At 40.5% G+C, this 13350-nt stretch overlaps 2 protein-coding genes across 2 annotated transcripts in view; one reads left to right on the forward strand and one right to left on the reverse strand.

Moving 5' to 3' along the window:
• Positions 1–627, reverse strand: part of trip4 (thyroid hormone receptor interactor 4) — an 87047-nt gene extending 86420 nt beyond the window's left edge. Inside the window, exon 1 of the mRNA XM_080884302.1 lies at positions 431–627. Within this exon, the coding sequence (XP_080740428.1) occupies positions 431–510 (80 nt within the window). The 5' untranslated portion in view covers positions 511–627. The remainder of the gene's footprint in view (positions 1–430) is intronic.
• Positions 628–2876: 2249 nt separating this feature from the next.
• On the forward strand, positions 2877–11610 carry LOC308398610 (uncharacterized protein). Its single transcript, XM_080885358.1, has 2 exons — positions 2877–3501; positions 10418–11610. The coding sequence occupies exons 1-2, from the start codon at positions 3224–3226 to the stop codon at positions 10554–10556; spliced, it is 417 nt and encodes a 138-aa protein (XP_080741484.1). The 5' UTR covers positions 2877–3223; the 3' UTR covers positions 10557–11610.
• Positions 11611–13350: the final 1740 nt, after the last annotated feature.

Here is a 13350-nt window from a genome sequence, read left to right on the forward strand (position 1 = left end):
TCCATATCATTTGCTTATTACCTGCCAAATGAAAAACGTTATGATTTCTCAACAGAAAACTATGTTCACTGTTTCGCTTACATACACTAACCATGTAAACCACGTAAACCATGTGCGTAGATTTTTAATAGTTAAAACAAATAAAAATACATAAAGACACAAAGTCCCACTCGACACTTGTCATGTAGAAAAAGGTTTAATCTGACTTTTTAGCCAAAACAGCTTGTTCACGGTGAGCCACTAAATAGTCAATACACTGGCATACAGCTGTAGTGTCACAATTAATTAGCTGTATCAAAAACGACAACGACACGTCATATACATACATAAGTACACCATAGCGCAGCCTAGCTTACTAGTTAGCTGATCTGCAGATGCTACAATTAGCCAGACGGCAGACAGTAATAACAGGCAGGTAAAATTTTCTTACTGGACGATTTCTTCACCCGCCTCCAATCCAAACTTGTGATGTAACTGTTCCACACACCACTGCAACAACTGCTCCGACATTTTTACCAGATGACAGGCTCCACACCTTCAAGTTTAAATCAAAGAGACCGGCGTGTCAAGCACAAACTTATAGCATAAACGTGTTTCCAGTCGGCGAAAAAAACAAATGCGCACATAACATTGGCGTTTACCGGGAGTACGTGGCAGAATCCCGTCCTGAAACAACTTATGCTGTGGTGTAAAGGTTCCACCTGACCAAACAGAAAAGTAAAATAAAGAAAGAGGGGGAAAACACTTGTGTAAAATCATCTGTCTTTAATTGTAACTTTCTTTAATTATACGCGGGTGTTAGTGAAACTAAACACTCCTTTATCAGTGAAATACGGATTGGTTGCACTTTTGAGTTCAATCACTAGATGGCAGGTTTGCAGTAACTTTAAATACACAAGCTTTAGCTGTTGCTTAAATCGACAGGTTCCACCGAATAGGCTCATACCTGGCATAGGTTATTATCGTACATGAGCCAATCAAGGTTATGCCTGAAGTGACTGTATTATTAGTAAAACAAGTATATAACAAGACTATAAAGTATAGTCATCACCAGTCTGGTTTCAATGACTCCAAATAAAACAGAGATGTAATTAAGATTTTTATTCACTGTTATTACAGTTTATCAGTATTATCATTATTTGGTATTATAACTCAAATTTTTATAATTTTATTATTTATTACTGATTACTACTGAACATTTTTTTTGGCTGTAGGAAGACAGTAAGTCCTCAACTTGTGAGGTTTTATTTGTCATGGCCCTGAGTCAGTGATCCAGAGTTTATGTTTTGGATTGCTTTGCATCTGAAATAATATTCTAAATTTAGTGTTTTGTTTTGTTTTTTTGCACTTTTGTGTTCTTATTTGATCATTTAGTTTCTGGTTAGGTTGTAGTTTTTCGGTTCTTCGTTATTATTTCGTCTAAAGTGTGTTTCGGTTTGCCTTCAGTTCTTTGTGATTATAGTTCTCCCTCCCTCACTGCCTAGTCTTCTCTTGTGTTTAGTAAATCTTGTATCTGTGTTTTTGTCTCCCAAGTCACTGTGCCAAGCTCACATGTCTATTAATTTGTTTCCCTGTCGTGCCTCTTGCTACCCCTGCTCCCTGTTTAGTCAGTCTGTATCTCAGTGTGTGCCTCTTGTTTCCTGTTGAATTTTGATAGTCTTCTGTCCTGTGTTTAGTGTATTCAGTTTTGCTTCCTCTCTGTCTCGTTATGTGTGTTTAGTCCCAGCTGTGTTCCCGCCTGTTTCTCCATCCCCTCCTTATCCTGGATGTGTATTTATGTCTTCATTCTCCCTCTGTTTATTGTCCCATTCTCCTTATAAGGTGCATGTTTAGTTATTGTTTCATGGTCTTCCGTTTACATCTAGTCATGAGACTGAACAAACCAAAGTAAGAAAATAAAAACTACTTTAAAATCTTTTATTCAAAGAAAGAAAAGCGTGAAAAATAAATGATGGTCAGACTGTTTTGAGTTCAACCTAATTCAGCCAGAGCAGGAATGGGAATAGGAAATTAACTACATTAATAAAATACATCAGCTCCTTGGCTCACAGCTAGCGAGATCCCACCAATCTAAAATCTAAAATGATATCTAAAATTAGCTAACAATCTCTAATAAGCTACCATAGATTAGTTTATGTTTTTGACGCTATTGATTAAATAAATTACAATCAAAACATGCTTTATATGCCACAGCAACAATCCCATATTAGAACAGTTTTGCACTTATTCTAATTTTCACGTTTTATATTTGCATTTGATTTGTGCCATGAAGCAACGTTGTTTTTGGTCTTATTCGTTAACAACTAATCATGCTTCTGTGTCAAATGGTCAGTGAGCATCAAGACTCCAGTCACTGCAGGCAGAGACAGGATTTAGTACAGCCCAAGTTTTATTATTTTTATTTATCAAAGCTTTCATTTACGAGCTCAACATGGCCGCTCTATGGAAGAGTAGTGGCTTCTCCTAGCAAACCAGCAAACAAATTGGTTAATTGTGAGCCCTTTATACCCTGCTACCACACCTTGTTCATAACCTGCCTGGCGTTTGTCCACACTTTCCAAAAAAGACAATTAGCCATGGAAACATTTACATATAATACTTTGTAGTAAAAACTAACTAAAAACACCAAATGTCAAGCCAAATGAACTGTCTGGTGAATATATAAAACATGCAGGTGTTCACTGCACTTTGTGTTGTTGCATTCTTTGGCTCCGTACCTTTTCATTGGGTTATTACAATTATTCCAAATAAATTTGGAAACTGAATGAAATGTAAATAAAACAAATGCAACAATTTGGAAATCATCTAAATCCTATATTTATTTATTTTTTAGAATAGTACAAATGTTAAGAATTAAAAGTGGGGGACTTCCGGTGTCATGGTGGCGAGAGTAGCAGCATAAACAGGAGCTCCTGCATCGATAGCTAAAATAATCCGCAATTCAAGAATATAATCCATTAAAAGCGACTTTCCCCTCAAGAATAATGAGCGGAGATAAAAATAAGAAGGGACGAGCCCCCGGCCGAAGCTTAGAAACGCGACTTGAGAGTAAGACAAATGAAACACGCTCCGAGCAAGAGGGCGAGAAGATGGCGGCAGAGGCCACAACATCAGCGCTAGGCCCCCTCAGACAGGTGGTGAGTGAAGTAGTGGCGGAGGACATGCAAGACCTTAAGGCAGAGATGAAGAAGGATCGCTCGTGAGAACAAGTTAGAAAGAGGACATGAAAGCCCAAATGAGCGAGTTAACACACGAGATAAATCAACAGGTTACCGCCGCCACAAGCAGGATCGAGGAGGTGGGGAAACGTCTGGAAGAAATGGAAAGAAACATGGTAGGGAAGGAGAAATGGGACATTGGAGTGAGGGATGCCATTGTTCAGCTGCTGGATAACCAGAGGCAGCTCAAAGAGAAGGTTACGGATTTGGAGAGGCGCTCACGCCGTAATAACATACGGATATATGGCATCCCTGAGAACATAGAGGGCACCTCCATGCTAAGGTATGTGGAAAGCATGATGATATCGGAGTTGGGGGACGGCGTGGACTTGGGCAGCGAGAAGAACCTAGGGATGGAGAGCGCTCACCGGGCGCTGGGAGTGCAGCTGCCGCCGGGGGCGCCCCCTCAATCAACGGTGGTGCGCTTCTTAAAGTTCAATATTAAAGAACAAATCCTACGCGCTGCATGGAAGAAGCCTGCATATATAAAGGAGAAATGGATTTTCTTTGATCACGACTATGCCGAAAACATACAAATGAAGAGAAAAGAGTACGGCCCGGTTAAAAAAGTACTTAAAGAAAACGCCATCCAGTTCCAGACCCCGCTTGCTAAAATACGGGTTCATTTTGACTCGGGAATGGTCTTATTAGCGCGGAGGAAGCTGCGGGGGATCTAAGAAGACGCGGATACACTGTGGGACCGGTGGCCATAAGAAAGCCCAAAGGCATTACGGCGGAGATGATCAGCAGTATGCTACCGACGAGCGTGGTTGGGCCGCGACGCGCCGGTGTTGTGCCAAAAAGTGATTGTCTGCCAAAAACTGATTTCCGGTATTTGCCAAAAAGCGATTGCTCATATTTAAAGTGCTATAAGTAACTTGTTGGGCTATAATATGTTAAACATATGTCAAATGCATCCCTTATGGATGACATAAAGTCATCTTGAGCCACAAACAACATTCGTGTAGCAAGATACAAGCCGCAATCAGTTTTTGGCAGCGACTTTTATATAACCTTTATTTATGCAGTAAAAAAAATCTCATTAACATTAAAAATGTATTTTGTAAGAGTAAGTTGGCCAAGAGCACAGCAGAAATGGCAGCAAATATTACAATAGTTCTGTAAAAATATGTTAAGTGGGGATAAAGGACCAGATATGGTTATAATGTAAGTACAAGTTGTAAAGATACTTAAAAAACAGATAATTTTTTAATTCTTTATGTAACCCCTTTGTATCCCCTGTTCACTGAAGTCTATTTACGAACATACGTAAAGATATTACACATAAAAAATACACAGAAACACTGGAAATCACTTTTTGGCACAACACCTGGAATACAGCTGATCTACGCGGGAGCGCACGGGAAAAGCTGAAGGTTTTCCAGCGCACGGAGGAGTAACACCTGTGTCCCACCGGCCCCGTTTCGCTGTTAATGCTGGGCTTACACTGTGCGATTTTTGGCCGATTTTGAGCCGATTTTTGAGTCGTGCGACCGTTTTGGCGATCGGCCCGATTTTGGCCTTCATCGTGCGTCGTGCATCGTATAATATACGTGGGGTAACGAGACGCGATTAACACCCCACGACCAGCTCCAGATCATCAATCGCTTGGTCGCGAGGATTTCAAACCTGTTTGAAATCCTCGCGACCGTCGTCACCTCGCGACCGGGTGTCACCGCAGTTTGTCACACTGCGCGCGCGCAAACACAAATGTCAGCGAAAAAGACGGCGCAGCATGGCAGTGCAGCGTGTGATCTGGACACAAGCGATGGAGGCACAACTTGTAGAACTTTGGAAAGCTCATCCGAGCCTTTTCGATGTGGCCTCACAAAATTATCACGACCACAACAACCATGAAAATAGTTGGATTTACATTGCTGCTCAATCACAGCTGCCTGATCAATGTTTTTCATTAGCAATTTAGCAAAGTTGATGGTGGTGGTGTGTCTGTGTGAGTAAAGACAGAGAGAGCGAGCGACAGAATTTCTGTTATAACCTTCATTTTATGGACGCACAGTGTGACCACTCAGGTCGCATCAGAGCATCGGGCCGTATAGTGTGAGACCCTGCATCGTGACCTATGAACTTCTAACCCCTGCGAGTCAACCGTACAGTTTGAGTAGGAGCTGAATCGCGCGACTGAAAAAATCGCACAGTGTCTGCCCAGCATTATGGAAGACCTGGTTTATTTGGTTAAGACAAGTTCTGTCTTTGTTCATGTGTGTTTATTATGTGTTCTGAGGGCTGGGAGTATTGTTATGTTGGTGCAGGAAAATAAGTTGGAAATACATAGAACATATGCGGTATTATAAGGTATTGTCTTTGAATGTAAATGGTATAAAGAATCCCATTATAAGGAGTAAGATAGTTTCAAAGCTAAAAAGGGAAAAAATTGATATTGCGTTTCTACAAGAAACGCAATATCAAAGGAAGAACATGAGAAGTGGAAGAGAATGGGATTCAAAAATATTTATTATGCCTCACATAGATCTGGCAAAAAAAGAGGAGTGGCCATTCTGATACCGAACAAGGTTGGTTTTGAGTTTACTGGAGAACATAAAGATAAAGAGGGAAGATTTGTGTTGGTGAAAGGGAAAATGGAACAGGAAGACGTCACGCTGTGTAATATATATGCACCCCCTGGTAGTAGTACAGGGTTCTTTAAGGAGATATTCAGTCTTATTGCCGCAGAAAGTGTTGGTACATGTATATGTGCAGGAGATTTCAATTTACTTCTCCATCCAAAATGGGATACAACTAGCCGAGACTGGAGTACGGTGTACATTTTAGGACATCGTCAGGTCTCAAGAAAAAAGTTGTCAGGTATCAGACAAAAAAATTGTCAGGTCTCAGTTGTCAGGAAAAAAGTTGTCAGGTATCAGACAAAAAAATGTCAGGTCTCAGTTGTCAGGAAAAAAGTTGTCAGTGTTGAAATCTCCCAATTCTTTGAATCTTTGGGCTGAAGGAGGGACAATACTCGGTGTATCAATGCTCAATCAACAATCATTTATTTCCATACAATTCAACAGTCAGAGCATTACAACGTCCGGACGGGAGAGATGCTACCAGAGGGTCAGGCACATGTCTCAAAATGGTGACGGGTTGCTCAGCTTTTTATAGTCTCTAGTGGCCCCCAGCTAGTCGTAAAAGCCAAAACATCACATTTTTTCTCTGTTACAGCGCCTAAGTTATGACCTCGGCAGTTGTTTCTCTGCTTTCTGTAAGGTGGGGGTATGGAATGTGGTCTATCTATCTCCCCTGTCTTTAGACACAGAGTCTCCTGCTTACAACCTTCTCTTCATGATTCAACAATTAAGCATGTCAAGAAAACAGTGTAACACATTCCCAGCAGATCAAGGATACAGAGTGATGCACATTTATCTAATGAACTAATATGTGAATATGTTCTGTTAACTCAAAAGTATAATGAGAACTACACTACATACAGCTCACACACTCTATATTAAAGGGTATAATGTGATCTACAGCAGTATTCTAATTCAACTACTTTGATTACATATATAAGGTAACATATAATAACAGAATAATCTAATATCAGGTAGCAGACAAATAAATGTCAGGTGTCAGTTGTCAGGAAAAAAGTTGTCAGGTATCAGACAAAAAATTGTCAGGTCTCAGTTCTCAAGAAAAAAGTTGTCAGGTATCAGAACACAAGGTACCAGAGAGAAAATCTTCCTGCAGGTGGCGGTGTTGTCATGTCCCACCCAGTGTTGCCAACTTAGCGACTTTGTCGCTATATTTAGCGAGTTTTCAGACCACCTTAGCGACTTTTTTTCTGAAACTCGACTAGCGACAAATCTGGCAACTTTTTCTGCCGTTATTAGAGACTTATTTATGATGACTTTTTGACGTGAAAGCGCGTATCGCTCTTACTCTCAATAAGCAGCGGGTGCTGCGGTGGGTACCTCGTCCGTGCCAAAGCGCTCACAGGCAGAGGATAGTCCTCCCCCAGCTGCTATCAGGGCAGGGCTCCCGCACTGACTGTAACGCAGTCAGTTCTTCTTTTACTGTTATGTTGTTTTGTGGACCACAAAGTTTAAAACTACACACACACACACACACACACACACAATAACTCCACCAGAGTGCCTGTTTCGGGTCACTTTTGCCGGTCCAAGCCCGGATAAAGGAGCAGGGTTGAAATTGTGACATTAAAAAAAACAATAATTGCTAAAAGAAATTTAATTTGTAGTTCTAAATAAATTCTAAATGCATTTAAGATGGTTTTTACTGACTTTATGTCTCTTCCACGATGTTATTTCTCTCTCCAACAGCGTAGGTTACAATAACATTAGCATGACCAATTATGCAAATTAGGCGATGACATCATTTAGCGACTTCTAGCGACTTCTAGGACAACCAATAGCGATTTTCCTTACTGAGGAGTTGGCAACACTGGTCCCACCCGAATTGATTTCCAAATACGTCATCAACGTGTGACAGTGGAAGAGCGTAAGGTCATTGACCTCACCGGAGTTTTACTGTGGTTCAGGCTCCTAACGAGGGGCTGTATCCCAATTCAGGGTCTGCAGCCTTAAAGTGCGCAGCCGCGTACTTAAAGGCCGGAAGTGAGAGGCTTGTGAAATGGGACGGTCTAGCCTCCGTCGCGCTGCCCTGGATGCCTAGCAACCATGACACTAACAGCTGGAAACGTTTCATACAGCTTTGTTTGACAGAAATGAAGGAGAAAATCTTTTGTTCATTTGTTTGTTTGTTTGTACATGAGCTTTGATTTGATAAGTATCTGAGGCTGACTGTGAAATCATGATTATTGGGCTTCACTTCTGTACTGAACAGTCATTTAAGATTACCTAGTAAATAACAATTAGCTAATGTTGTTCATGAGACTAAAGTCATCTCACTTTAGTAATGTAAATATAATATGGCCAATATTAAAGTTATAATTTCAATCATTATTAGTTATTACAGCAGTGAATGAACTCTGTTTCAAATACTGAGCTTCAGTAAAGATTCAAGCAGCATTTATTTATATTATTTATATTTCCTGTCACCTTAAATCTTCACTCAAAGACAGGTTTCTTTGACACAGTATATATAACTGTCTTATATATATATATGAGAGACAAATATTGTTCTTTTAATATGTTGGCATTACTAAATTTGTCTCAGTGCTTAATTTAAATATCCATGAAATCATCATATTCTCTGTAAGATTAAGGTCATCTATTGAACGGCGTATATTTTAAAGTAAAGGCTTTAAAACCAAGTTAGTACAAACATCGCTAATGTCACATAACTTTGCCGACATGTGGCCAACAGTAATGTTTTAATGTTCTTCGTTATTAAACATTCGCACATAAATAAGTAACATAATATTCGGTACTTACTTTTAAAAGTTTACTCTTCGGCCGCCACTCTTCCGCCGTTTTTTTTTCCGGCAAAATTATCCACACCCACCGCCATGCTATGCATTCTGGGATATGGTGGGCCATGAAGTCTACACCACCACATCCTTAAAATTCAATGAAATGAAGGACGCATTTGAGGACCGCATTTCGAGCAGCCTTTGAATTGGGACAGCCTTCGTCGTGTCGCTGTGACGTAATTGGCCTTAAAATGCGGCCTTTAAGGCTGCAGACGCTGAATTGGGATACAGCCAAGGTAAGTTTAACTTTGGTCGTGTCCAAATTCATGGGCTGCATCCTCCTGAGGCCGCATTTGTAGACCGATTACGTCATAGCGACGCACCGAAGGCTGTCCAAATTTGTAGACTCCTCCGAATGCAGCCGACAAATGCGTCCTCCTTTTCCCCGAATTTGAAGGATGGGTCCGGTGTGTCCTTCGTGGCCTACCATATCCCAGAATTCATAGCGCGGCCCAGCCAAACTCCAGTTTCCAACAATGGCGGCCGCTACTAAGTTTTAAAATTACTCATACTAATCTTTCTGGGTCACAAAATAAACTTTTAACATATTTTCAGGCAAGAAAGTAGCTGTGCAAACATCAAATATCTGCTCGGTTTATCAAGATATCGCATATTTGCAAAAGTGCTTTGACGTTTTCGGAGACGTCTGCTACCCACCAGCTCGATAGCTAGCCGGGAGCTCGAGGGTCACTGATGCCGCCGAGAACGGCACAACTCCCGGCACATCATTTTCAGATCACCGCGGACTTTCGCTGCTCGGGTTAAACGTAATATATAAGTCACTTAGACAACCTAAAAATGTTATTGTTGGGCTTTTTTCAGTGTTTTGTTTGTTCGTGAGTAAATCGGTTTGGCTGAGATTAAAGTTATTAGATTAGATAAAATAAAACTTTATTAATCCCCCGGGTGGGTTCCTCCTTGGTTTTTACACAGCTGACTAAATGTCAAACAGAAAACTGACTAAACAGAAGTATGAGACAGTCGAGAATTTACGCCAGTGTCCTGTTATATTTTAGATAGCAAGAAGCAGACGGCTGAGTTTATTAAACTCCACCGAGACAGCGGTGACGCTAATCTGAAGGCTAGACCGTCCAATTTCACGGCCGTTTACTTCCAGCCTACCCGACCTTCTGAGGACCTGGCCCACGTAGACCGCGAAGGCCGGGTCCTCAGGAGGATGCAGCCTGCCACAGTTGTGTTATATTAAGTTGCGGTTATGTTGTGAAAGTTACATATCAGAGAAGGAAAGCTAGTTTTGTACGAAACCAAATCAGTACTATTTTTGTCTGGCTAATTCATTCTAGCTAGCGACAGTGGTGAAATGTGATTTTTTTTGTTTTTTATTCGGAGATGTTTCTGTTTTATTAGGAGACTGTCTCACCCCAACATCGTCAGACTCATGGCAGTTGCCTGCACTGAGTCCTGCTTTTTGTTGGCAGCTGAATACATTCATGGCGCAACCCTGCAGCAAGTGCTTCACACAGACAGCTGCTACTCTAATAGTCTGTGTTATTGAAGGATTCAGCACTTCTTTTGTTTTTTTTAATCCATTTTAGACAGCGATGAGATCGGCTACACACGCCACAGAAGCCCAGAGTTACTGTTAATATCAAAAATATAATGCTGTCCTTTGAGATTTTAACATTTAAGACTGTGAGTGTAATGGATCTAAAACTGTTTAAATCTCTACAGCCCAGTAACATGGAAACTTTGAAAACAGCAGCAGAAGGTTTCAGTAGTGTAGTCTAATTTGTTCTTTTTATTTAATAATAATCCATATTATGTATAACAGCTACATTCACCCTGGAGAGAAACTAGTGAGGGAGACCATCAGGACCAAGCTGGGTTTCCTGGGTCCAGAGGTTTGGAGAAACTTCTTCCCTTTCTTTCATCACAGCTGTCCTGTGCCAGAAGTTCTGTTGACCCACTGAAAGAGGCATCATTTAAGAAACACCAGGAACACTGAAGCTCATCGCATTGATCAAGCAGGACTCATGATCTTCACCAGCAGCTCCCTCACAGGGAAATCTTCAGCACTCCTCCGTAGGCCCGTCCCAGGAGATGGATAAACCCAGCATTTCATGAACACTGTGATGGAGACCTTTGGTTTGTGTAATGTTATAAATACTTGGATACTCCCCAGAGGCTCCGGACTTTTACATAACGATATTATATTCAGTCCTGTAGAAAGTTATATATTTAAAAATATATGATCCTCTCTGGTTACTCTGGTATAAATAACTCTGAATCACTTTATGGTAAATAACACACTATCGGCAAAAAACTGTGAAAACTGTGACCTTTGACCTTCATTAGGTTTTATTTGATTGTGTTAGAGAAACTCAAACGTGCTCTTTATGCAGCTGAGTACATCAAGTGTTTAAAATGGAAGCTGTGCAGGTCTGAGATACAAACTGAGGTCCTGTTAATGCTGATATATAGTGACACAGTTACATGGGTGATTAATCCTTTTGTTTTTTTGTCTTTAACTTTATCAATAAAACAGCTGCAGCTTTCAGTACAGCACATGTGGTACTTTAACCTTTGTACTGTTTTCATCAGTTCATTTTGCAGTTAAAAAATTAAAGATGCCGAGGAGCACCTCAACAAAACCTTAAAAGAACTGAAGGCAAAAGAAAAGAAAGCCGAGGACAGGAGGGGATTCTGGAGCAGACTGCTGAGAAAGAACTGATCCAGCAGCATCGAGTTTGAGGAGATCAATAGTTTCTTCCTCCTCTCTCCACCTTTCTTTTACCCCATCCTTCTTCTTGGGACGTTTGTTTGTTTTTTTAAAAACTAATCTAAATACATGTACTGAAATACACAAATAAAATTGCCATAACTTGACCTCATGTTGCCTGCTTCTTTTCTTGTGTCTGTGGATGTAAACCAGTAACACACTTTCTGCTCTGTGTCTTTAATTGTAAATAAATGCAATATGTTTTCATTTTAAAATGCAGTGCAAAAAACTTCCTTTCACACTCCCTTGCTACCTACCAGAGTCCTCAAAGAGACAAAAGACTCTTCCTGTGGAGTTGTCTGCTTCCTCCAACTTCCCTACTAGACCCCCACCATTTGTCTTACTGTGTGAGTGTGAGACATGTTAAAATCCAGTGGCACCAAGGTATCATACAATAAAATAATGTGATTAATACATAAGTAAAAGAAATTCCTATACATGCCCCTTCCTGATTTCTTATGTTTTAACATGTTTGTTACACTTACATGTCTCCAATTTCAAATGTTAACACAGATGTTCAGAGTAAATACAGATTGTAGTCTTTTAAATGATGATTTCGTTTAGTTTGGGGAAACAGCTCTCCAACTTTACCTCATGTAGAAAAAGTCATTTCCTTCTAAACCTAATAAGTGGTTTTGTCATCTAGCAAGAACTGCAATCAAGCATTTGAAATAACTAATAAAAAAGCACTTGGGACAATTGTGTTGGTGACAGCTTTTGTTATAATATCAATAATATTTCTATGAATATGGGATACTGTTACATGTTTGCATAGACTTTTGTGAAATATGGAGACACTCCTGGCATTATATGAGCAAAGTGAGACTCATTTTTTAGGGTTGGTGGAGATGTGTGAAGATCCAAACAATCCCTGTCAGTGATAGAGAAGCTTTGATGAAAATATTTGGTAAAAAGTTCACCAGCATGAAGGAAATGAAGTTTCAAACTTCCCTTTGGAGGACCCCAGCACGCCTGCTTAAAGAAAAGTAAGTGTGGCGATGTGGATGCTTGCAGCGACTGCTGTATAAAGGCCATCCTGCTACACATGAAACACATCAGAGTCATAATTGTTATTTTAGTCACGTGTTTGTTTATTATCCTTATTGTTTTATCTGGGACCGTTTGCAGACATCTCAGAGAGAGGAGACACCAGCATCTGAACAGAGACTCAAACCAGCAACCTGCAGCTCCCTGCTTGGCTGCTCCAGTTTTCTCCTCACTCATGTTGCCCACCAGTGATTTCTAGCTGCCCACCCACACAGCAGGCTAGAATATGCGCTGAGCCTCAGCACCCAATACTTGGACATGTTTTCTTTATTAAATAATGAACCAGACCCCAAAAGGTAAACAGCTGTTATTGCTAGGCAACGGGAGCAGCATTTGGTGATGCAGCACCTGACATTCCTGACCATGTGGGCGGAGCATGCATGGAATGGAATGTTTAGTAGAACTGTGCAACACAAGCACTTAGTTACAGCATTGTTCATTGTATCCAGACACAGCTAGAGACACATCTACAGCAGCATCTCTGTGCAGGACAAACGACAGTTGACGAAGAAAACATCAAAAACTTCACTTCACTCCTCTACAAAACGTTGGTTCCTTTGTTTAAAAGGCCAAAATGAATCAAGGGAGAACGAGAAGAGGATCGGCGAGTGCTTCACCTCACAATTCAGTACAGCTGATTAACCTGCAAGAAGAATTTGAAATGATACAGGCTGAAAATGTCAAATTAAAAGAAGAGGCAGAAAAATCAAGAGGAGAAGCTAAAAATTCAAAGTTTGAAACTGAGGTAGTATTGCAGGAATTACTGCATGTGGGTCTCAAACTTAAAGGAGAGAAAATGGGAAAACAACAGGCAGAAAATGAGAATGAAAACATGAAGAAAGAACTGTTGGAAGCTCAAAAAGCATTGGAGGAAGAGAAAACCACAGCACAAGAAGCCAAAAATAAATATCTAACTGCAATGAAGGAGGCAGGAAATG

Source organism: Rhamphochromis sp. 'chilingali' (genome assembly GCF_963969265.1).
Source record: "Rhamphochromis sp. 'chilingali' genome assembly, chromosome: 6".
Taxonomy (NCBI): Eukaryota; Metazoa; Chordata; class Actinopteri; order Cichliformes; family Cichlidae; genus Rhamphochromis; species Rhamphochromis sp. 'chilingali'.